The following is a 26,272-nucleotide window of genomic DNA, read 5'->3' on the forward strand; positions in this document are numbered from 1 at the left end:
CAGAGAGAAATCTCTGGACCCATTGCCTGTGCTACCGATTAAGTGGGAGGTGTCCACATTCAGATATCTGGGGGTAGATATCTTCCATGGCACCAAGACGGAACACTTACAGAACACACTACAAGCAGTAGATAAAATTGAGAAGTCCATGGCTTTCTGGGACAGATTGCCACTCTCACCAATGGGGAGGGCTGCGCTGTTAAAGATGGTGGTGCTCCTGAGGCTCCTCCATTTTTTCTTTAGTGTCCCATACAACATAATAGACTTGACACTATATGGCGCAGCTTCCTATGGCACAACTCGAGATGCCAGATGGCACTAACGAAATTGCAGAGGCTGTACGATCAACGAGGCATAAAAGTGCCCAACTTTGAAGCATATTTTGTGGCGTGCCAATTGCAATTTGTCACAAACTGGCTGTCAGATGAGAAGACCCAAAACACCTTGTTTTTACAGCCATTATGCACCCCATTCTTCTTGAAGGAGGTGATATGGACCATGGCGCTGCGTGTCCCAAACCCACTGCTGCCGACGCTGGGCAGAATATGGCATAGGGCTTGGTGAATTCTGGACAAAGAATTACCCTACTCCCCGCAGGTCCCATTGGTGACACTAAAGGGAGAGGATCCACAACTCAGGCTAAATGTGAGGAAGTATTGGGAAACCACAGGGTAGTCAAGGTGGGAGACTTGCTACGAGAGTGCAGACCTATGGACTTCAGTGCACCCACCTCAGAAACGGGCCTACATGAAGGACAACACATAATGCATGTCTCACTCCTCAACAGACTAAAGCAGAAATGGGATTGGGAACTACAGGAAGATGATATAATAGAAACACTTTACGATATTTCAGAGGGGGATGGGAGGAGGGACACAGTGTTGAGAATATAGGAGGTATTAATGTCACGGGGGATATGCTAGAGCAGACCAGGCGCAGCTGGGAAACAGACCTGCAGGAGAAATTGACAGATGCAACCTGGGGTAGAGCGTTAGTTATCATAAGAAAAGTGTCCAGAAACGCAAAGCTCCAGTTGATTCAGTTGTACATAACTCATAGGGCGCATGTAACCCAGGAGATCGCCAACTTTAGCAAAGCAACGGAACAGGCCTGCCCAACATGAGGATTGATTAATGCAGACCTAGTACACATGTTCAGGGCTTGTACGAAGATCTGACAATACTGGGAGGAGATAGCCCAGACCTTAGCCAAGGCAGGTATAACGTTGGACACAAGTTCTCCCACCGTCTGTATGCTCAGCATTTTTGCGCGTCCAAAGCAGGCAATACATGTTATTAGACAAAGCATAAATCCTGGCGAAACGAAAGATAGCAATGGGTTGGAAAGCGCACAAGGGTCCGGAGGTGCGCCTGTGGTGAAGCGGCCTCCAAAAATGGATGCTGGCAGAATCTTTAGTGTGGCAGGAGGTGGCCCATTGAAGCAGAGGAGAACAAAACGTAGACTTCGATTCCTGGAAGCATATGGTGCAGGAATTGATGGCCTCGGCGGACAGTGATACCCGAAGGATAATAAATGCCCCGTCACAATCGGGGAACTAACGTCAATGCATATGCTTAGTTACAGTTGGATGTAATGTGGCAGAAGAACAAGTTACTTTCTTACCTGGTAACGTTCTTTCGATGGGATGGTCCGACGACATATTCCATATCTATGACATGTAATCACCACAGCTGTGCAGCTTCGGAAACTTTTTTCCTGGCGTCTGCGTCCTGCGTCGATGCACCGTCGTCGAGGACCTCCTCCGACGTCCGACGTCATCCGATGTGATAAGTAGGACGCACGACGCCCGTAGCCTCAGTTGTAGTTTTTTCCCCCAGAACGTGTGACATTAGTCAACTGCCAGTCAGACACAAAGCCTTGCGGAAAGTAAGCTGCAATCGCAAAAGAAATTCTGCAGCGGGGAAGGCAGGGCGGGAGCGATATGGAATACGTCGTCGGACCATCCCATCGAAAGAACGTTACCAGGTAAGAAAGTAACTTGTTCTTCGAGGGGATTGGGTCCTCCGACGTATTCCATATCTATGACAGACTCCCAAAGCAGTACCAGAGCAAGGAGGAGGAAAAGAATTTAGAATCAAAATATAGAATAGCCAATCAAATAGCAGAGCAAAGGACCGCCTTGCCAAAGGCCAGATCCTGCCCTCGGATGGAATCGAGGGAATAGTGACGTACAAATGTATGTACTGAAGCCCAGGTGGCTGCATCACAGATGTTGCGAATAGGAACACCCCTCTGCAGGGCAGTAGATGCAGCCACACCCCTGGTAGAATGGGCCCACAAGCCAGCCGGTGGGTCCCTACCCGCCAAGCGGTAACACTCCGAGATGGCTAAAATAATCCAGCGAGACAAAGTCTGTTTCGTCACAGCTTGCCCCAAACGCTTTCCAGCGTAACCAATAAAGAGTTGATCGTCCACTCTGACCCGGGACATGCGTGAAACATAAAAGCTTAAAGCTCTCCTAGGATCAAGCCCATGGAGCCTCTCCTCTTCCTTACCAGGATGCGGAGGAGGATAGAATGCCGGAAGAACAACCTTCTGGGCCAAATGAAATTCCGTCACTACCTTCAGAAGAAAAGAAGGACAAACTCTAAGGACAACCCTGTCCTTGTGAAATACAGTGAAGGGTGGCTTAACTGAAAGTGCCTGTAACTCACTCACTCTGCGAGCGGAAGTAACCGCAACTAAAAACACAGTTTTCAGAATTAACAGCCTCAAAGGGCAAGAATGTAAAGGCTCAAACGGAGCACCCATAAGAAACTTAAGAACAAGGTTTAAATCCCAACCGGGCACCAGGAAAGGTGACGGAGGGAACACATTAGTGAGCCCTTTCAGAAACTGTGAAATTAAAGGGAACACTCTTCAGACAAGCGCTTAAAGATGGACAGCGCCGCCAGGTAACCTTTAATGGTACCCACTTGCAAGCCCCTGTGGGCCAAAGAAAGTAAAAAGGACAGAACCATGGGGATGTCACATGCAAAAGGATCCACATTCTGAACCCTGCACCAGTCGCAAAACTTACGGCAACGGTACAGAGACTTTGTTGCTGGCCTTTGGGCCGAAAGCAACACCTCCATCACGTCTTCAGGGAGGCCCCAATCCTTATACCTCAACCTTTCAGAAGCCAAGCGCGAAGGTTGAGGGATCTGACCTCGGGATGGAGAACCTGACCCCCCTCCCGTGAGAGCAGATCGTCTCGGTAGGGAAGACGACGTGGAGGGCAGATGGACAAGTCGAGAAGGTCCGGGTACCACGTCCTCCGAGCCCACGCCGGAGCAATGAGGATCATCCGGGAACCGAACTTCCGTAACCTCCGCAGCACTTGCGGGATGACGGGGACTGGAGGAAACGCGTACAGCAGCGGGAATGACCACTCAACCACGAACGCATCTTCTAAGGCTCCTTTTGGAGGAAATTCCCGCAAGCAAAACCTTTCGCACTTTCGGTTGACACTGGAGGCGAAGAGATCCACTTGAGGGGTCCCCCAAAGGGCGAAGATCTCCAGGAGAATCTCCTGAGCCAACTCCCACTCGTGAGAGATCGCGCTCTGCCTGCTCAGAGCGTCCGCCGTCACGTTTTCGTCTCCGGCCAGATGAACTGCCGAGATCGAAACTTCCTGATGGATGGCCCAGAACTCGAGCTGCATCGCCTCCCTGCACAGAGGAAGTGACAATGCCCCCCCCTTTTTGTTGAGGTAGTGCATGGCCACTGTGTTGTCCGTCAGGATCAGGACATTCTTTCCTCGCACAGTCAGCAGAAAAGCCTTCAGGGCTAGCCTGACGGCCCTCAGCTCCAACAGATTGATATGGAGTCTGGACTCCGACGGAGACCAACAACCGCTGACTGTCAGCCCGTTGGCATGAGCTCCCCATCCCGTGAGGGATGCATCCGTCATGATCGTCACCTCCGGCCAGGGAAGCCAAAATGGAGCCCCCTTCATCAAGTTGCCTTCGACGGCCCACCACAGAAGGTCCCGGGCGACCGAGGGCGGCACCTGAACCGAGTCCGACATCCTGCCGGAGGACTGCGACCATTGTGTCTTGAGTGCCCACTGCAAAGATCTCATCCGCAGGTGAGCCTCTGGCACCAGAAGAATGCAGGATGCCATGAGGCCGAGCAACCTCAAGAACTCGAACGCTGGGAGCGTCTGGGCATGCTGAAACTTGTGCACCATCTGCTGAATGTGAAGAGCCCTCACCTGGGGAGGAAAACACTGCCCCAGGGAAGTGTCGAGCACTGCTCCGATGTACTGGAGCCGCTGTGTTGGCGTCAAATGGGACATCTTTAAATTGAGGGAGAAGCCCAGCCTGTGAAGAGAGTGGCAGGTGACAGACAGATGATCCAGGACTTGCTCGGGAGAGCTCCCCCTGATCAACCAATCGTCCAGGTAGGGGTAGACGTGAATCCCCCCTTGCCTGAGATGCGCTGCCACCACCACCATGAGCTTGGTGAAAACCCTCGGGCGGAGGTCAATCCGAACGGCAGGACCCGAAACTGAAAGTGCGAGTCGCCAACCGCGAACCTCAGGTACTTCTTGTGCTTGGGATGGATCGGCACATGGAAGTAAGCATCCTTGAGGTCGAGAGACACCAACCAGTCCTGAAGCTGAAGGGCCTGGAGGACTTGAGAGAGAGTAACCATCTTGAACTTGTCCTTCCTGAGGAGTTTGTTCAAACCGCGCAAGTCCATGATGGGTCTCAATCCCCCGTCTTTCTTCGAAATCAAAAAATAAGGGGAATACCATCCCTTGTTCCTCTCCGCTACAGGCACCAGTTCTATGGCGCCTTTCTCCAGCAGGGCTTGAATTTCCTGCGCAAGGAGCGGATCTGGAGTCTGCAAAGAGAGGTTCCCCGGTGGATTGTCGCGAGGCCTGTGCCGAAAAGGAAGACAGTAGCCGTGGGCTATGATCTCCAGAACCCACACATCTGAAGTAATGGCTTGCCACTCTACAAGATGCTGCGCCAGCCTTCCCCCAACCGGCGAACCATGGGACATGGCCTCATGACTGAGTGGGAGCGGCTGCAGCGTTACCTGAGGGCAAAGAGGCAACTGCCCGAGCGGCCTTGGCACCACGGGTACCCTGTCGTCCACCTCTGGTACCCCTGCATAGGCCCCTTTGACTGCCAGCTCCTCTCGCTTTACTGAAGGACGAGTAATAGCGAAAGGAACCACCCCTCCACTGCTATCCCCTAGGACGAAAAGGCGGAGGTTGGCGAACTGCATCGCCCAACGACTTCGCTGCAGCTTTTGAGGTCTGCAACCTCTCAAGGCTCTCGTCAGCCTTGCTGCCAAAAAGGTGTTCACCGTCAAAGGGCATGTTGAGGAGCCGGGACTGCACATCAGGAGCAAACCCCGACTTCCGCAACCACGCAAACCTGCGTATCACGGTGCTCGCCGCCATGGACCTACTGACGCATTCAGCTAAATCCAAACCCGACTGAACGGACTCACACATGGCATCCTTACCATCCTGGACCATAGCAAGGAAACCATCGCGTTCGTCCCCTTCGGGAATATGTTCAGCCGCTAATGCAACACAGTTCCACAGAGTGTGTGTGAAACGAGACAAGGCACATATGGAGTTGGCCGCCTGAAGCGCCATACCCCCTGAAGAAAACACTTTCTTCGCCCAGCCGTCAAAACGTTTGTCGTCCCCATCAGGAGGGATGGTAGGGTACGACGCCTGCTTTGCTGGGGCCGTGGCCGCCTGCACCACCAAACTCTCCGGAGTGGGGTGCCTGGTCAAGTAGCAGGGGTCGCTACTGGCTGGACGGTATTTTCGCGACAAGGATCTGCCCACCGCCGGGAGGCTCTCCGGAGCAGTCCAAGCCGCCGCCACCCTTCTCTGTAAAGCCATATGGAACGGCAGTACCGGGTCAGTTGGGGGACCAACATCAAGGATGTCCGTCAGATCATCCTGCACAAACTCCCCTGGGGGAGCAGACCATCCCAAGTACTCAGAAACCCTAGCCATAAGGCGCCGGTACGAGGAATCGGCATGAGAGCCAGGCTCAGGCCTACAAAACTCCACCTCTGGAGAGGTGTCCAGTCCACTGGCATCATGCAGTGACTGCCTCAAATCGTCAAACTGACTATGGCCCGAGACAATTTCATCTGGAACCTGACTAGGAACCAGGCCATCAGAATCCTCATCCGCCTCTGAAATATACTCCAGGTGGCGAAAAGAAGGCACCCGAGAGTGCTTGCTCTTAACCAGAGCCTTCCTAGGGGGTTCTCCCGTGCCACGGGGTACCTCCGACACGAAAGGCGTCGATGGCGTCGAGCGAATCGGCGCCGGCGCCGAGAGGATCAGCGTCGACGTCGAGGAAATCGGCGTCGACGTCAGATGCAGCGCCTCCAGCACAGACGTCGATGTCTTCCTCGAAGACCTCACAGGTGCACACAGTATCGAACGCGTCGAGGGCCGGGACCTGGAACGGGTACGTCGAGAACAAGTCTCCTTGTCTGAACGGGACCTCTCCCGTGACTCGTGCCGACCACTCTTGCGAGCGGTGTCTCTCGACCTCTCACGGCCGACTTAGTACCCTGCGACTCAAGAATCGCCAGCATTTTCTTCCCGAAGGAAGCCCATTCCTCCGGCGTCACACGGCTGGTGGGGTAAGCGACGTGCCGGCCAGAGTCCTCCGAAGAGGACCTGGAAGAGGACCGGTGTCGGCGCTTCCGAGAATGCCTCGAAGAGGCTGAGGAGTGGCGAGACCGACTCCTAGAAGGAGACCCACGAGACTTCCGACGATGACGCGGAGAGTCACCCCTCGAATCATCCGTCGAAAGCCCCGCAGACTTCGACTTCCGGGGCTTGGACACCCGACCTACCGACAACTTCTTCTTACGTTCGCGTAAGGCTTTGGACGTGAGCGACTGGCAGTCGATACAGTCATCCGTGTCGTGGGCCTCCCCGAGGCACCAGAGGCAGGCGTCGTGCGAGTCCGTCACCGACATCTTGGACCCACACTCCCTGCACTTCTTGAAGCCCGGACGCGGGGTCGAAGACGAAGTAGAAGACATCTTCACACGAAGGATTTTCACAAAACGAACAGGTTCGAAGAACCGAGAAGAACAGAACTCCAAAGAGTCGAGGCGTTTAACCGAGAAACACGAAGCAACACGTTCGCGGAAAAAACGGAACTGAGGCTACGGGCGTCGTGCGTCCTACTTATCACATCGGATGACGTCGGAGGAGGTCCTCGACGACGGCACATCGACGCAGGAAAAAAGTTTCCGAAGCAGCACAGCTGTGGTGATTACATGTCATAGATATGGAATACGTCGGAGGACCCAATCCCCTCGAACAAAGTATGTGAAATAGGGTGGGCTGCGGGTGGGGTTTTGGGGGGAATATACAAACAATTGTCTGTACATTGTCATGAAAACGTATATAAGAGTCTGTAAATTACACTGTTGTTAATAAACCAATAACAATGTTTGAAAATAGGGAGCAAGTCAAGCATGGCATGCTCCAGAGCATCTTTGACACACTGCTGACAATCCACCGCTTTCAACCACAAGACCGTCTGGCACTTCATTTGTTGTTAAGGAACGCTCACCTCTTTGCTTCCTCAGTCTACAGACTAATAGCTCCACCACCGGACAAATTAGCCCTCCGGGCTTACAGGGAGATATGGGTTAGAGGACCAGGGCATCTCAAGTTTGGAGACAGCCAAGAGATAAATATGTATGGGACCAGTGTTGATGCAGCTGGATCTCTCCTAGAGGTTTACCTAACAAAGATTCAGTTTCCATCACTATTGGTCCCATACATCCCCAATCAACGTGGAAAGTTGGCCTTCAAGGACTGCCACCTGCTGGACCTGCCATGGGGAGAATAACCCAGTGTCGTATATGTTCTGGCGCTCTGGGAGGCTCTGATCATTTTGCTGTAAGTTATGGGGACAGGAAAGTCATGGTGTTGCATTCGGTGGTCCCTTGAAAGCCCTTAACCGGCCTACTTGGTCCTCGCAAGCAATTTCTTCCAAAACAGCAAGTCTTATGTTATTGGCAAGGCTTTGCAGAGCCTTAAAAAAAATTCCCATTTCAATAAAGTTAATGTTTGGTCAGTAAAAATATATTTTAGCTCTAAAACAAATATCTTTTTAGAAGGAACAAGTTACTTACCTGTAACTGTTGTTCTCCAGCATGGGTCTGGCATGGATTCACATGCTCATGAATATTCCCCGTCGTCAGGCTGGGAATCCTCGGTAAAGAAAAAACCAGTATCAGTTTCGTTTCTGATCTGTCTTTCGTAGTAATAACCAATCACTGGTCTCTGCGTCATACTGACCACAGCCAATGACTGCCCTCTACCTAAGCACCGCCTCTGGCAGCCATCTTCAGATTTGGAAGCACGTGAAGTGGCAGTATGACCAAGTGAAGAGCCGCAGAGGGGTAGGCGGGAGGGTTCGCATGTGAATCCATGCCAGACCCATGCTGGAGAACAACAGTTACAGGTAAGTAACTTGTTCCTTCTCCAGCATGGGGTCTGGCATGGATTCACATGCTCATGAATAAAGAATACATAGCAGTACACACATGCACAACCACGGGAGGTGGCAAAGGCTCAACATTAAGCATTACATCAAACTCAACATTAAGCATCTTACCTCCTCACCAGGCTCACCTCAGGCGAACAGGTTGCGCAGCACTGCTTGGCCGACCCTGGACTCCTCCCTGGAATCCCGGTCGACGCAGTAGAATTTCGTGAAGGTGTGCGTCGACCTCCACGTAGCAGCCCTGCATATGTCCAGCAGGGGCACACCAGATAGGAACGCCGTGGTAGCTGCGATCGCTCTGGTGGAATGGGCTCTCGGACGGCCAGGCAGCGGTCGGTTTGCCAACCGGTGACAGTACATGATACAGCCGGAGAGCCATCTGGAGATGGAAGCCTTCGAGAGAGCCTTCCCCTGATTGACAGGTCCAAAGTTCACAAAGAGTTGTGACGTCTTCCGAAAACCCTTCGTGAGGTCCACGTAGAACTTCAGCGCTCTAGCTACATCCAGCGAGTGCAAAGTCCTCTCAGCCGGCGACGAAGGCGACGGGAAGAACACAGGTAACACCAAGGGTTCGTTGAGATGAAAGTCCGACGGTACCTTGGGCATGAAGGATGGGTGCGTTCTGAGCACTACCCTCGTGTCGTGGAAAGTCAAGTACGGGGCCTTGCAGGAAAGGGCCTGGATCTCTCCCACTCGTCGTGCGGAGGTGATGGCCACGAGAAAAGCTGTTTTCCACGATAGAAACTTCAACGGGGCCGAGTGCAGAGGCTCGAACGGAGGTCCCATGAGTTTGGTCAGCACCACGTTGAGCTCCCACGCCGGGGCCGGAGCCTTCACCGGCGGGAACGATCTGAACAGTCCCTTCATGAACTCTTTCACCAGACGATGAGACCACAAGGACGTCCGGCCCGTGGTTCTGGTGTATCGGGAGATCGCAGCAAGATGAATCTTGATGGACGCGTGTGCCAGACCAGCTTTGGCCAGCGTCAGCAGGTACGGCAGCACTTGGGGAGCCGTAATCCGTAGAGGGTTAATCTTCTGTGCGTGGCACCAGACAGAGAACCTCTTCCATTTGTGTCCGTAGCATTTAAGAGTCGAGGACGCCCTGGCCTTTGCAAGAACCTCTCTGCAATCGGCCGGTATGTCGTATCCTCCAAACTCTAGCGCTGCAGGAGCCAGGCCTGCAAGTTCAGCGACTTCGGGTCGTGGTGGAGGATGGCGCCTCCTTCCCTGGAGAGTAGATCCGCGTCCGCCGGCAGCTTGATTGGCGGGGACGCCGACAAGTCCAGAAGGTCCGGGAACCATATCTGCCTCGGCCACGCAGGTGCGACGAGGATCATCCTGCACCGTGACCTCTTGAGCTGGTTGACGAGCCGGATCAGCAGAGGCAAGGGAGGGAACGCGTAGAGGAACAGGCCCTCCCAGGGGAACGAGAAAGCATCGCCCATGCTCCTCGTCTGGGGAAACCTGCTGGCGAACCTCCGGCACTTGGTGTTCGTCGCCGTCGCGAACAGGTCGATCTGGGGTGTGCCCCACCGTCGGAAGAGGCGATCCACCAGATCCTGCCGTAGTTCCCACTCGTGGCACGAGCGCAGCTCCCTGCTGAGTGAGTCGGCGATGGTGTTTTTTATCCCTGCCAGATGAAACGGCACCAGAAGAATCCCTTGGGCGACGGCCCAATGCCACAGGTCCTGCGCCTCCTTGGACAGCGCTGGGGACCTGGTTCCGCCCTGTTTCCTGATGTAAAACATGGTGGTGGTGTTGTCGGTGAAGATCCTCACCACCTTGCCCTTGAGGGACGGAAGGAAGGACCTGAGGGCCCAAAACACTGCACGGAGCTCCAGGACGTTGATATGCAGGGACTTCTCCGTCGGGAGCCAGAGTCCCCTTGCGTGCAGATTTTCGGTGTGCGCTCCCCACCCTTCTAGGGAGGCATCCGTGGTCACAGTCACCTGGTGGGCTGGGGTCTGGAAGTCCATGCCCGCCGTCAGATGCGCGCGGGTGCCCCACCACCGTATCGCTCGTCGGAAACTCTCGTCGAGCTTGATCCTTTCCTCGAAGCTGCCCGTCGTCTGGATCCAGCGCGCATCCAGGAACTCTTGCAACGGGCGCATCCGGAGCCTGCACATGGGAATGAGGTAGATGCAGGAAGACATCATCCCGAGGAGGGACTTGATGGACCTCACCTTGGCCGCGTCGGCCACCAACATCCGTTGCACCTTGCCCAAGATGGTCCTGGTCCTCTCCTCCGACGGGGAGGCCAGAAGGGACACTGTGTCGAGCCTCGCTCCCAGAAACAGTGCGACTTGCGCGGGCACCAGGTGGGATTTGGCGTAGTTCACGGAGAATCCCAGGTCCGTGAGGAGTTGGACGGTCCTTGCCGTGTGGACCACGGCGAGCTCCCTCGTCTTGGCGCGGATGAGCCAGTCGTCCAGGTAGGGGTAGACGTGAATCCCCTCGCGGCGCAGCTGCGCCGCCACCGGTGCGAGGCACTTGGTGAAAACCCTGGGTGCCGACCGTAGTCCGAAGGGAAGGGCTTTGAACTGGTAATGACGCCCTTGGACCACGAATCTGAGGAATTTTCGGTGCCCCTTCAGGATGGGAATGTGGAAGTAGGCATCCTCCAAATCCAACGACGATAGGAAGTCTCCTTCCTCCAGCTGACCCAGGACGTGCTGGAGGGTGACCATCCGGAACTTATGCGCCTTGATGAACTTGTTCAGGCGTCGCAGGTCCAGGATGGGGCGCCATCCTCCCGTCTTCTTCTTCACGAGGAAGTAACGCGAGTAGACTCCGGAGCCCCGAAGCCTCTTTGGGACGAGTTCGATGGCGCCCTTTCTGAGCATCGCCTTTACCTCCAGGAGAAGTTGAGGGACGTGAAGTTCTTTCCTGGCCACGGGGGGGACGCGCAGGCACCTTCTTTGAAACTCGAGCGCGTGGCCCCGGGCCAGGGCGTCCAGCACCCAACGGTCGGTGGAGATGGACTCCCACACGCTGACGAAGCCCGCCAGCCGGCCTCTCACCGGGGTGCTTCGGTGGGGGCCCGACCCCACGGCCGGTTCAATCCTGCTTGGACGCGGCCTTGCCGCCTTGGCCTCCTTGGCGACGACGGCGGGGTCCGCCAGACTTGCCTCGTCCTCTGTAGGCCTCTTGCGACGACGAGCGGGCCGCTTGACGGTAGGAAGCGAAACCGCCGCCGGAACCTTTGGAGGCGCCCTTGCCTCCGCCGCTCCGAAAGGGCGTCCGCCGTTGCTGCAGTACTCCAAGGGCCCGGGCCGTCTCAGTATCCGCCTTGATGGCCTGAAGGGAATCGTCCACTGTCTTCCCAAACAGGTTGTTCCCGTCGAAGGGCATGTCCAGGACCCTGGTCTGGACGTCCTGCCGAAAGTCCGTCGCCTTGAGCCATCCGCGACGTCGAAGGCAAACGCCGTTGCCCATCTGGCGGAACCCAGTGTCGGCGATGTCCGTCGCCACGGTGATGGCGTGGTCCGAGGCCACCTCACCTTCCTGCAGGATCTCAAGGGCCTCCGCCCTCTTGTCGTCCGGCAGAAAATCCAGCAGGGGAGCTATCTTGTACCAGAGTTCCCTGTCGTAGCGGGCCACGATAGCCAAGGCGTTGGCCGCTTTAATCGTCGTCGCCGCCGACGAGATGACTCTGCGTCCCATGGCATCCAATTTCTTTCCCTCGCCGTCCGGCGGGGAAGTCGACGTGGAGGCCGCACCCCCCCCAGCTTTCTTCCTGGCTGCCGCGGAGACGACGGAGTCCGGGGTAGGCTGCGCCCGGAGGCATAGGGGGGCCGAGTCCGGGACCCGGTACTTTTTCTCGTACCGGTCTCTTTTCGCTGGCGTCGTGGAAGGGTTCTTGAGGAGGGAAAGGCCCTCATCCCAAATGTCGTCTAACAGAGGCACTGCGAGGACCGTCTTCCTCTTGGCCTCGCGCCGTTGGTAAAGGAAGCCTTCCTTTTTCTTCTCCTCAGGGCAGAGTTGGAAAAGCTCGGATGCCCTGGCGATCATTGAGTGGAACGATCCAATCTCGTCGGGCGGAGAAGCCCTGGTGGGAGGCGACGACGGAAAATCCTCGTCGTATGCCTCGTCGTCCGTACCCGTCGCTGCCGTGTCAGTCCCCGTATCATCCCCTCGGGTGGACGGGGAGGAGGGCTGGACGGGGCGCGACGGTTGAAAAGGAGGCGGTGGATGGATCCTTCTTTTCTTGGTAGGGGGAACACCAGAAGGTCCCGGTTCTGGATCCCCCGACGGGAGAGGTTCCTCCGTCGGTAACGGTAGTCTCGTCCTTATCTCGGAGCATAAGGACTGTATAGCCAACAAAATGGCCGCTGAGTTGTCTTGCGGCGCTGGCAGAGGGGAATCCGACGGGCGAGCAGGGGCCCCGTCGGTATCCTCGACGATGTCGTCGTCGTCACCTGCGTCGGGGCCCATTCCGACGGGCTGGTCTTGTTCCACGCCTAGGCCGTGGCTTAAGACCTCGATCAGTTCCTCTTCTGAGGTTGAGGCCGAATCTACGACGACGCCCTGCCCCCCCTTCTTCCCCACGGAGGGTTTCACGGGGGTCCTATCGATGGGCACGAAAGAAGACTCCCTCCGAGGAGGCAGGGAGATTCTGGGCCCCGAGGCCGCCACCACTGGTGCAGCCTCCACAGGCTGGGCCAGGGCCGCCGCGACCGTTTCGATAGAGGGCTTGGTCGAATGGATCAAGGCCTTCACCACCTTAGGTGCGCTCACCGCCTTATCCTTGAGGGAGGGGGCACTGCCACGCTCCTCCTCTGCCTTAGAGCTCGACCGGGGTCTCTCCAGGAGCTTCGCCGGGTGCTCGGCCTTCCTCTTACCCGACCCAGAGCGTTGGCTCGTGGTTGATGGTGCCGGGGAGGGTGCGCCCTGCCTGGCGCCCGTAGAGCCCGACCGTTCGGCGCTCCCGGTGCCAGCGGACTCGCGGTGCTTGGCCTTATGTTGGGCCCCCGTCGCCGGGGCGCCCTCAAAGGTCTTAGAAGACCGCTCAGATTTCTTCTTCTTCTCGCCAGACGGGCTCTTACCCTCCAGCCAGCTGGCGAGACGTTGATGGCGGTCCTTCATGGTCCGTTCCGACATGTTGCCGCAAAACGCACAGTCCTTCTCCACGTGCGTCTTGTCCCCATGAAGGCAGTAAAGGCAGAAAGAGTGTTCGTCCTCCTTGAAGACGTTCTGCAGCTGGCATCCAGGGCAGGCCCTGAACAGCTTTCCGGGCGTCGAGCTTCCCTTCTCCTGGGCCATCTCCGAGACCGGGCCTGAGAAGCTTCTGGAGTCCTCCGAAGTGTAGCTCGACGAAATCTTCACCCTTGAGGGGGCACAGATGAATCCGACACGGGTCCCCGTTGATCGGATGTAGGATCGGTGGAGCTTGAGGCTCTTTTGACCGAAAGAATCGAAGTTTTTGTGAAAAAGCGCGAAAAAATAGCACTAACGCTCGAGAGCAATAGCACGAGGATCCCAACACATGAACGTGCGGTAAAAATCTGAAGATGGCTGCCAGAGGCGGTGCTTAGGTAGAGGGCAGTCATTGGCTGTGGTCAGTATGACGCAGAGACCAGTGATTGGTTATTACTACGAAAGACAGATCAGAAACGAAACTGATACTGGTTTTTTCTTTACCGAGGATTCCCAGCCTGACGACGGGGAATATTCATGAGCATGTGAATCCATGCCAGACCCCATGCTGGAGAATTTATACTTCTTTGAATCTAGTAATTCATGCAAATTAAAAGAGGCATTTGTACCTTAAAATTCTCTTCAGATCAAACAGTAATACTATTTGTGCTTCTTCCTGTGGCAATTATCTGCTAGTACTACCAATCAACAGATCCATGAGTCTGTGTGGGTGAAAGCAAGGGGGAGGCTCCTATCAGTGTGTTTTTTCTTATTTTTGTTGGGAGCATTTGCCTGTTTTCAGGGAGAAAAGATAGCTGGGTTGTTGCTTATCTCCAAGGTATATGCGAGTCTGCGTGGCAGTTTGTGTAATATGAGAATGCTATTGTGTTAGGCAGAAACCTGTGCAGTTCCCTCTGGGACTACTGCAAAAGATTTAAGACTACAGGTGTTTGGCAGTAAACCCACTTGGTAGCAGTCTGTACCACACAGATTCACTTGGTAGCTGTGGCTGAGCAGTCTGACTTCCCTCAAGAAGAGTTAGGCAGTATACAGAGCATACATAATAGGTACAGAGGCACAGTAGCACAAGCAAACACTGACCAGAGCTGGTGTAAAAGTATATAATTATTTATTTAAAAGGCACACTTGTAAATTACACTAGCACAGAAAAAGGTAAGTAAATTCAAAACACAGTCCCAATTACTATATGTATATCCCTAGTTATTTGTTGGACAAGTCTTAGTTAACACCACTTATTTCCAGACAGAGGTGAGCGCTTAACTTTAGATGGCCCTCCAACAAGTTGTTTAAAAAGGGAGGGAAAAGGCAGAATTAAGAAAGCAATACGGCAAAACACTTTTCAGAGAACCACAGTAAGTATTAGAGAAGGCAGTCTATTGAGGAGCAAGGAAGTTCAGTGCCAGGCCCACTTGAGGGAGAGCCAGGCCAAATATGCCCAAGATCACACAATGTCACAAAGTCTCAAAAGTCTTTACAGGTGAGTAGAAAGTTCTGTTAAGCTTAGAAAAGTTTAGTTAGGGTGTCCCAGGCTAACCCAGGTTCGAGAGCCGAGGGCTAAATCTACCTCATACAATCGGTGGCAAGGGAAGCCGGGCGGAAAACACAGTACCTTTAAAATGGAAAGGATCCTCCAGCGGTGGCAGTTGTTCCTGGTAGTGGGTGCAAGTCGCGGCGTCGTCCAGAGGAAGAGAAGGTCTCGACGTGGAGGAAGGCTGAAGGTCGTTGCACTACCAGGGAAGAAACCAGCCGTGGAGTTTTCCGGTTAAAAAGGATGTTACCCCTCTTTCGCGGTAGAGGTAAAAAGTGGTATTCCGGTTGCTGGGGTGCTTGGCACAGGCAAGGCGGCCACGAAATGCTCCAGGGAGGCGAAAAGAAGGCAAAAACGGGTTGTCCCCACCAGTCAAGGGAAGGAGACTCTCCGGACTGGAGATCTCCTCTGTCGTTGGGAAGTGGTGAGACGGTGCCGCAGGGCTCCACCGGTGGTGTCGTCGTGGCAGGTCGGCTCAGGTTCTCCCTCTTCAGCTTCTTAGGTCCTGTGGCGACTTCTGAAGTTCCAGTCCCCAAAGCCCTGCTTTTATGCAGCAAACCCCCATTCAGCAGTCCTAGCTGTCACTCAAACATGCTAAGTGGTGAGCCGGGGGGCTCACCACTGGGCCAATCACACAAGAGTGCGACTTGAGTTGCCAAGGCAACTCAGTCCAGGGTGCCTAAATCCCCCTCCCACACATCCTGTAGACCCAGACACAGTGGCACCACTTTGGAGGGCTTCTGTGCAGAAGCCCGCCAAAAGTGGAACAAAGGCTCGGCTCGGGTTCAGGGTTACTGAAGTGAACCCAGACGCCATTTTGGCGGCGAGTTCTGGCAAAAAATCCCAACCGGTGCATTAATATTAAATAAATAAACCGGCGGTATCTTTAACATTGCACCAAAAAGTGGTGCATTAAAATCAATGGGAAATCCCATTGGGAAATATTCCGGTGGAATATTTCCGTGGTATCCACTGCCACCAGCCAGAAACTCGGCGAGGGGGGACGGGACAGTACCCCCTCGACAAACAGACCCAGGGGCAATCTAATTGCCTCTACCAGTACTTCCACAATATGATGGCTTGCACTGGTTCTGTTCACAATTTAAGACTAGTAAAGTCAATGGTGACTTTACATGCCCAGGGAGACAGTAGTCAGTCCCAGGGTATGGAGTCTATGTTTGGGGGTCACTATGACACCCCTGTGTTACTGCACCGAGGGTGCTGTGTAACACACATACAAAAACCAATGATAGCCTATGGGGAAAAATACCCCAAAGCCCATAAGCACAATACAAGTCACAGGAATACACTCAAATCATGTCCAAGAGTGAGGGTAAAAGAGTCTCATTCTTGGCAGGAGAAGAAAATAAACCCCAAAAATCCAGCAAAGCTGCTGGGGGACTCACTAGGTTAGGATATTCAGCCTAAACAGAGAATTCTCCCTAACACTTGGATCTCTCCTAGAGGTTTACTTAACAAAGATTCAGTTTTCATCACTATTGGTCCCATACATCCCCAATCAACGTGGAAAGTTGGCCTTCAAGGACTGCCACCTGCTGGACCTGCCATGGGGAGAATAACCCAGTGCCGTTTATGTTCTGGCGCTCTGGGAAGCTCTGATCATTTTGCTGTAAGTTATGGGGACAGGAAAGTCATGGTGTTGCATTCTGTGGTCCCTTGAAAGCCCTTAACCAGCCTACTTTGTCCTTGCAAGCAATTTCTTCCAATACAGCAAGTCTTATGTTATTGGCAAGGCTTTGCGGAGCCTTAAAAAAAAATCCCATTTCAATAAAGTTAATGTTTGGTCAGTAAAAATATATTTTAGCTCTAAAACAAATATCTTTTTAGAATTTATACTTCTTTGAATCTAGTAATTCATGCAAATTAAAAGAGGCATTTGTACCTTAAAATTCTTTTCAGATCAAACAGTATACTATTTGTGCTTCTTCCTGTGGCAATTATCTGCTAGTACTACCAATCAACAGATCCATGAGTCTGTGTGGGTGAAAGCAAGGGGGAGGCTCCTATCGGTGTGTTTTTTCTTATTTTTGTTTGGAGCATTTGCCTGTTTTTAGGGAGAAAAGATAGCTGGGTTGTTGCTTATCTCCAAGGTATATGCGAGTATGCGTGGCAGTTTGTGTAATATGAGAATGCTATTGCACGCAGGTTTTTGTGTCATTAGAGTATTGACCATGCCATGGAGGATATTTATTTTGTCTGCAAGGGCTCGAGGCACTTGGGGGTACATTTTCCCATGTTGGCAAAGCAGGCGTGCTACATCCCCAACACCAAAGCATGTGCCATAGCTATGTCTTTGGCCCAGGGGAGGTCAGGCTTTGAGATTAACCGCAATGCAAGGGTGCCAGTGTTGGAAATTTGCCAGCACCAAAATATTACCAGTGCAGGAAAAGGAAACACTTCTCGGTTCTACCTGATGCCTTTGACTGCTGGCTTGCATAGCTTGAGGTTCTAGAATGTCCGTAAGCTCCAAGTTCATCTGGAACAGAGCCACTCTTTGCAGAGAGATCTGGAAAATAAAACACTAGTTTCAGATTAAAATAGCATAATAAAACTTGTTATTAAAAACAACGTGTAGTCTACCAACTGAGTAGAAAATAACATCAGAGACCTTGATGGGTAACAAACGCATGCAATTGTCATATATTTAACATTAAATAAAAACTTAAATGTATACATTATTGAAATTCTCGCGCAAACCCTCCATAACTAGTAGAAAAAAGTATTATGTTATTTATTGAACATGGAACTAGCTTCGAAAAGCAATGGAAAGCTTTACAGAGTTAACAACAGATATACAGCGGGGGTGGGGTACAGAGGGGTACAGATGTACAGGGTGGCGGGGAGAAGAGGGGCGAACAGCATTAGCAATTCAGGTGGCGCATGGGAGAGACGTAATGGCCTAGGTGTTAAGGTGGAGAGACTCCGTGAAGAGGTGGGTCTCGAGGTATTTTCTGAATTGTAGATTGATACCCACCGGAGCCAGAGATCTGGATGTCTAATTTACCCTGTACTCATTGTGTGTCACAGCGTCCTGATGCCTGCGGGTTTACGGCACTATAGAAGCATGCATATATAAATAAATAAATAAGTAAGTAGGAGCGGGAGGGCAAGTCTGATGTTGATGGGGAGGCGGTTCCATAGTCTTGGGTGTAGGCAGGGAAGGTTTGTTTTCTTGTCTTTTCCTTTTTGCAGTGGTGGATTCCAAGTCTGCACGTGTCCCGGTTTCTGGCAGTGCACTGTCTGCTGCAGATGAAGAGTTTCTCCCTGGGCTAGCTGGGTGACTTGAGGGTAACTGCCTTATAGATGATGCAGCAAGACTTGAAGGTGATTTGCGAGTGCAGTAGGAGCCAGTGAAGGTCGATGAGGGTCGGGGTGATGTGGTCGTATTTGCGTAGAGCCTTGATGAGGCATGTGGCCGCATGTAAGACACTTCTCAAGGACACAAGGGAGTATGACGGGAGGCCTTTGAGGAGGGCATTGCCCCCATCCAGGTGGGATAGGACCAGTGCTTGAAAGGAGTATCTAAAGCTGTCCGAGGTAAGGAAGGGCTTGACCTTCCACTGAAGGGAGAGCTGATACCAAGCTATCTTAGTTTTCTTAGCTATGTGGGTATCAAAGGAGAGGTATTTGTCGATGTGGAACCGGAGGAACTTGGCACAGGAGGTGAGCTCAGGTGTGAAGTCCTCAGGGTTCAAGGTTGATTGTCTGGTCTGTATGTCTGGGTGTTCGGTGTTGTTTGGCGAGGAGCAGGAATTCGGTCTTTGAGGGGTTGAGCTTCAAGTATGCACTGGATATCCAAGACTGGATCAGCAAGAGGCAGGTTTTAAGCCTGTGGATGCCCTTGATGGAGTCGATGTTGAGGTATAGCTATGTGCGGTTGGCAACGTAGGACTTGAACCAGCGTATGACTGGGTCGCTGATCCCCATGCGCCAATGTAGGTTGTCCTTGAGCAGCTTGTAGTCTATCGCCTTCAGGGATGCTGAGAGCGTCGGCCACATGTATGGTTGACATCTCTGTGCTGTATCCGAACCTGAACCTGATTTGGAGGAGATTGTTGGTGTCAATGTGTTGCTGCAGTTGTGCAGCTCCGCTTTCTCAATGATTTTACACAGGAAGGAAAGATGGGTGATGGGGTGCTAATTACCTAGGTTGGCGGGAACCAGAGAGAGTTTCTTTAGTAGAGGGAGGATTTGTCCTGTCTTTAGGGTCGATGGGAAGGGGCCTGTTGATGATCTCCAGGTAGGGAAGGAGGGCTTCTGCTGGGAGGGTCTTCAGGATGGATGCTGGGAGGATATCTGTATACAATGTGGCTTTGACGGTGGCCAGGGTTTCTACCAGGTCGTCTGTAGAGTGTGTCTTGAATGAAGTTCAGGGTGTGGCGATTTCACGAGGAGGGACGTGAGGTGGGCCTGTGGATGCAGAGCTTGTGTCTTATGTGCTGGCGAATCTTGCTGATTTTGTTGACGAAAGTGTTGATGGCAGTGGACTTTGATAGAGTGTGGTATGTCAGGGTCGGGTAGTGGGTTGACTCAGTGCTTGACTGCTTTGAAGAGAGCTCTGCTTTTTTTGTCGGCTTCTGCTATGGTGTTCTGATATTAGGAGGTGTTGGCTATGTTGGTTAGTTGTCGGCAGGTTGCTCTTAATTTCCTGAGCAGCGCAAGTTTGGATGCAGTTTCCTGATGACTCTTTTGCTGAGGTTGAGTTCTTGCGTGTTTCGGTTTGCAGGTGTGTTGTTTCAGAGCCGCATGCCGGTCAATGGAGGCTGAGAGGGTGGCATGAGTAGAGAGTACCAATTCAGTTGGGGGTATGGAGGTTAGCAAAGTCTTCCGTGAGTGCTTCTGCTGGGAGTGCTTGACTTGGGTGGTGTGCTGGATGTTGAAAAGCACGGCCCGGTGGCCAGACAAGTCAAGTGGGAGAGGAGAGCTGTAGTGGAGGGATTAGGTCGAGGATGTGACCTTTCTCATGCGTTGGGTCTTTTGTGTGCAATGTGAGGCTGAGGGTGTCGAGAAGGCTGAGGAGAGCTTCCTTCATCGGTCTATTTTATTATTTATTTATGCATTTATAGCAGCACTCGCAACCCTCAGGCATCTAGGCGCTAGTTACAATATGTGCTAGGTGACATTCTTCAAGTGCATGACTATGCACATGCAGGTTACAACATAGAGGCGGATCTGGAAAATGCTCGTGCATAAGTCAATTGGTGAAAGTGCACAGTCTCTCAAAGCAGAGGGGCTACTTCAGGTGTACAGGTATGTCTAAAACAAACTGGGTGAGTGCACAATCTGGCAAATCCACGCCTCATGGTAAGGGTGGCTACATCAGGTGTAAAGGTAAGCATATGACAAAATTGGAGAGCGTGAACAATCTAGCAGGGCCACAACTGATGGTGCAGGGAGCTGCATTGGGTGTACAGTAGGCATAACTGGTAACATTCCCGTAGCTGTGCATTCCAGTAAGGCCTCATCTCAAGCTACATTAGACAAGGCAGGCAAGGTATATCGAGGCAGTGGCGCTATGGTGATAATCCACATAGGGTAACAGATGGGCAGGAAAACAACATAATTAGAAACTGATCAGTATTGAAGGCATGTGAAATAACACCAGGATAACAAGCGTGGCATATTAGGTTAAAGGTGCGTACCGGGAATGTCGCACCATGAAACAGAGGGCTACATCGTTAGTAGGGGGTTGCAGCATATAGGTAGCGACAGGCAGTGGGTTCTCAATACATTATACATTGAAGTGCATATGGGTTGTACTTGTGGTAACATGAATCTTATAGATTGTTTCTGTACTTTGGGCTTTGTAGTGCTGAGCTTTGGCAGGACGACGATAAAGCATGCTGTAGGGGTGAGCCAGTGAGGGAAAGGCTCTGGTAACAGAGGCTTAAGGGAGGAAAGGAGGGCGCCGTAGCTGAGTCAGATGGTGGGAAAAGCTGGCAAGGCTTACTGTGCGTTTTGATGAAGCAGTGGCATAGGGCGAGACGGAGACTAGCAGATCTTTGGTATAGGCAGGCCTACAGGCCTGATCGGGAGAGACCGGGAAAGACCCTTGGCCTTGAAAGTGGGCCTTATGAGGGTGCCGGCATCGCCTGCCAGCTCCCTGTGGTAGGACAAGAAGAAGGGTCAGCCAGCCAATTGTAAGCAGACAGAGGAGAGTATCTAGGAAGCAGGCTGCTGCACTCATCGCCATACGGGTGGTCATTTTTAAATGGCCCATGATCATATGAGCTTCAAGCCCAGCAAGGCATACCTGGAATGCAAAAGTCGCACGATGGAACGGTACAGAGATGAATGCCTGCATCCATTTCTTCTATACCACGCAGCACTCCTGTGCTGTGGTTGTGGTGGAGTGTGGGCCAGACAGGGAAAGACCCCTGGGCTCGAAAGAGGGCCTTATGAGGGGGCCGGCGTTGCCTGTCGGCACCCTGTGGTAGGCCACGAAAAAGGGTTTGGTGGCCATGTTTGCTGGGAGGTTGAAATCACCTAGGAAGATGTTGGTGTGCTTGAGGGACATGGTGGTCACCAGGTCGGTGAAGTCTCAGATGAAGGCGGTGTTGGGTTTGGGTAGTCTGTAGATGAGATGGAAGGTGACTGTTGTTGGGAAGGAGCCAGGGTCCTCCCGAACGCCCAAGCGCTTTAAAGTTAGGGAAGATCTCTTTAAGGCGCTATAATGGACTAGGGAGGAGGAGGGGCACTCAGAAGGCTCTCTCATGCAAACATAATCAAATACACAGACATAGGCAAGCACTGAAGAAGCTAGTTCTTGTCTAAATATAAGGCACAATTAACTATAAGTTGGATAGATTTGTAATGTCAGATCCTGGGCATTTTTAAAGCTTACCTAGTACTGTAGATGAGTCAAACTCCCCTTCCTTCTCAGAAGGAAAGTGGCCTGTGGGATTCAAAATAGACAACAGGCTTAGGGTGCAGTGTCCGTCACCACGGCCAGCACAAACTGACTCACCAGTGTGCACTGTCCATGAAGAGTCCATGCGCGTTAAAAATAGGACTCACTTGTTTTTTAGCATAACGTTAGCAGAAGGAGTGAAATATGGATAGAATGGATGAAAATTGTTTGTACATAAAAATGTTTAGTTTTCCCTTGGGCTAGGCCTCAAGGTTTGTAAAAGTCTGCAGAGCTGCAGTGTGTTTTTGCATAGTTATAAAAATGGAGGAAAGCATGAGCTACAGTGTGTTTCTGCATAGCTAGCAAAATATGCCCTCACAACGAAAAAAGAAGGCTTTGGAGCATCCCTATTATGGAAGGACGGACGGATTTGGCTGAAGTCATGATCCAGCAAGAAGTGACATCACCATGGCAAGCCAGGCCTATATAAACCCCTGCCTGAAACAACTTTGGCAGGAAGGAACGGGGAGAGGGACAGGAGAAGACCGTTCAGGCAGCAGAGTCCTTTGCTACCATAGAAAAGATTGGGGCTTTTGGTAACCGACTTATAAATCCATGGGCCAACCTGTTTTTTTGGAATTCAAAAATGTGTTGCAGTTAAGTGTGGGCAAAGAAAGGGGAATAAACAGCCCCAACCCCTCGAAACAAGCAGTACAAAAAGAAAGCTCCACACTTTTAGAAACTGCGCCACATATATTTAGGGTGAAAAAATTATTACTGTTTATTGAGTTGCCCTCTGCGATAACACGTGTTTCGACACACAGGTGCCTTTTTCAAATCAGGGCTAGTATTAACTGATAAGATAAGGCATTAATTCATGATCAAAGGTAATGCATTAATCAACATTGTACAGTCATTTAGCATACATTGTGAAGAAGAAAAAGTAAACAAAATACATTTAATTTTTTTTGTCACAAATGAAGTTTCAAGTCACAGACAAACAAGGAGGGGTGTAGGGGGAGGAGGTTTAAGGTAAATATAAAGGTAGAAAGAGAAAAACATATGAATAATAAAAAATGGAAGTGAAAACAGAACAGGAAAATCATGTTAGTACAAATATGTAATATTCCTATATTGCGTCCATATAGTGTATGAAGTGGGAAATACAGATTCCTTACCTATCATCCATATCAAATGGTTTTTCAATTCATTGTTGCTACATGAAAAAATCATGGGTTTAATCCCCCTGTAGAGAGTCATATTTAAGATCAACATTAACTGCCAGGGGGCGCACTGTTTAGGCTTTCACCTATGTAGTCAGAACACTTAGTATGATATCGCATCTCAGAACTGATTTCGAACAAGTCACTAATTTCATGAATATAGTTAGAAGAAAATATATACACAATTCCAAATATTTCCCCTGTTTAATACGTGGGGACACAATCACTATCGTAACTGGAAAAATTGTTAGCGCAGGGGGAAACAGGAGCCGCACAACAAACGCGCGTCTGACCGCCGCGGCACTCGAAGGCACCGCGGACGCGAACGCACAATCGCTGCACGGATCCTCCCCCTCGAGAAAACCCATTTCATTAGATATTGTAAAAAAGGCACAAATAAAGTTTGTAGCTAAGTATCACGTCGGGATAGGTAGGTGTCTCACCTTAAACTGGCTTACAATCTCCTGCCGTCTGAAGCCGCATTTGCAGCCCTGCATGGTGTTTGTATAGGTTGCCGTGGCAACTAACAGTCCTTCTTTGGTTTCAATCAAGTGTTGCCTCCTGTTGTTAAGTCAACATGGGCGCCATCCTGGAGCTGGATCCCCTGCACTGTTTAATGCATGGTAATAGCTCAAGATCCCCATTCCCCATACGGATGGGGGTTGTAAAGAGACAGTTTAAACAAATATAATTACATTATTTCTTGGTTAAAGCCTAAAACAGCGAACCATTTATATTCAAGTTTTTTAGGATTGATATTCCATATGTCTTAAACATGTACTTACCATAAATATGTCACATGTTTCATTAAGTGATTGGTAAACTGTGTGCTAGACAGTACTACCCTCAAGCCATAGTATTCATAAATCGTGACTGGTAAACGGAAAAAGTCTCACATATTGTAAACACAAGTTGACATGTCACAAGAATACCCATGATGTGGGGAATGTATACAATGTCGGCGAGTTCAAGCATTAGTCCAATTCCTATTTAAGCTTCATTTCAGCATCCGTGCTATCAAATCACATGGTTAATAAGTGGTTCAAATCAGTAAATACATAAACATTTAACGATAACAGATCTGTACATCATTGTTTAAAGAAAGTAGTTCATCTCGCGTTCTTGGTTCAATCCAAACGCAGTTGCTCTGAATCGGCAAATAAGGCGGGCTTCCAATTGACGAAGGAGGACTTCTCTGTTTCCTCCTCTTTCTCCCAAACGGGCCTGTTTGAGGCCAATAAATCGCAGATACGTTTTATCTTCCATTTGGTGTTCTTTATGCCAATGTTGGGCCAGCGATACAGTTGTAACCAATTTGTCCATTCCATGTTAATGTTCTCTGATTCTGAATCTAAGTTCACGTATGGTGCTACCTATGTATATCCGTTTGCAAATACATATTATAACATATACAATATATTTACTTCGGCAGTTGATAATGTCTTTGATTGGAATGGTTGTTCCCCTAACATCCGTAAAGGCATTCGTGTCAGGGTGCGCATATTTACACATGCTGCAACATCCACATTTCTTGAATCCATTTGGTGCACAAGGTAACCAGTGTATTGGTCGTGGCATGGATACTTGTGGGAGTAGGGATGGGCTTAAGCTTGATTTCAAGGTTTTCGCTTTTTTGAAGATTAGTTTGGGTTCCTCATCAATAAGATCTGCGAGATGTTCATCCAATTTGAGTAGATGCCAGTTTCTCTTCAATAATTTCCTTATTTCAAAGTTGTTATGTGAAAAGGTTGTGATAAAGCTAACTTTATGCTGTTGTTCTTCACGTTGCTGTATCTTAGAAGTTAGCGTTGCATCTCTTTGTATTGTCTTCACTTTCTCAAAGGCAGATTTGATGCAGTTTCTGTTGTAGCCTCTATGACAAAATCTATATTTAAGTAACTCACATTCTTGAAGAAAATCAGTATTATTGGTGCAATTCCTACGGGCTCTCACGAATTCTCCTTTTGGAATATTAGTGATTACTGACTTCTGATGACAGCTAGTGGCATAGAGGGTAAAGTTCGCCTCTGTTGGCTTGCGGAAGGTTTTGGTGAACAGTTTCTCTTCTTTCACATAAATTGTAAGATCAAGGAAATCTAAACTTGTATTACTAGATGGTCCTGCAAGAAAAATCCCTTCATCATTTTCATTTAGGCGATCCTTGAAGTCTGTAAGTTCCTGTTCAGTTCCGTTCCAAATTAATAAAATATCATCGATAAACCTGGTCCACATCACAATCTTATTTTGTGCTTCTTGGTCTGTGTACACAAACTTGTCCTCGAACATGCTCATGAAAAGATTAGCAAGTGCTGGTGCATACTTAACGCCCATCGCTACTCCCTGCTTTTGTTTAAAATATCTCTTGTCAAATAGAAAGATGTTATTCTCCAGAGTTATGGTCAGCATCTCTTTTAACAAAGTTACATAGTGATAATGCGAGGCTGTTTCCCCACGGAATGTGTACTTAAGAGTTTTTATGGCTGAAACGTGTTTAATTGATGTATATAGAGCACGAACATCCCAGGTGACCAGTTTGTATGAATCGGCCCATCTAATTGTCTGTAATTTCCGAATGACATCTGTTGAATCTTTACAGAATACTTTAGTAGTAGATCCCCTTGGGTTGAGTATATTGTCGGCAACCTATACAAACACCATGCAGGGCTGCAAATGCGGCTTCAGACGGCAGGAGATTGTAAGCCAGTTTAAGGTGAGACACCTACCTATCCCGACGTGATACTTAGCTACCAATTTTATTTGTGCCTTTTTTACAATATCTAATGAAATGGGTTGTCTCGAGGGGGAGGATCCATGCAGCGATTGTGCGCTCGCGTCCACGGTGCCTTCGAGTGCCGCAGCGGACAGACGCGCGTTTGTTGTTCGGCTCCCGTTTCCCCCTGCGCTAACAATTTTTCCAGTTACGATAGTGATTGTGTCCCCACGTATTAAACAGGGGAAATATTTG

The 26,272-nt window shown here is 50.8% G+C and overlaps 1 protein-coding gene across 3 annotated transcripts in view; it reads right to left on the reverse strand.

The window, feature by feature from the left end:
- Positions 1 to 26,272, reverse strand: part of EEIG2 (EEIG family member 2) — an 847,845-nt gene that overhangs the window by 297,646 nt on the left and 523,927 nt on the right. For all 3 annotated transcript variants that reach the window (XM_069641869.1, XM_069641870.1, XM_069641871.1), the window contains one exon: positions 17,645 to 17,740. In XM_069641869.1, the coding sequence (XP_069497970.1) occupies positions 17,645 to 17,740 (96 nt within the window). The remainder of the gene's footprint in view (positions 1 to 17,644; positions 17,741 to 26,272) is intronic.

The sequence above is a fragment of the Ambystoma mexicanum genome, chromosome 1q (genome assembly GCF_040938575.1).
Source record: "Ambystoma mexicanum isolate Mex_15411 chromosome 1q, UKY_AmexF1_1, whole genome shotgun sequence".
NCBI classification, from domain to species: Eukaryota; Metazoa; Chordata; class Amphibia; order Caudata; family Ambystomatidae; genus Ambystoma; species Ambystoma mexicanum.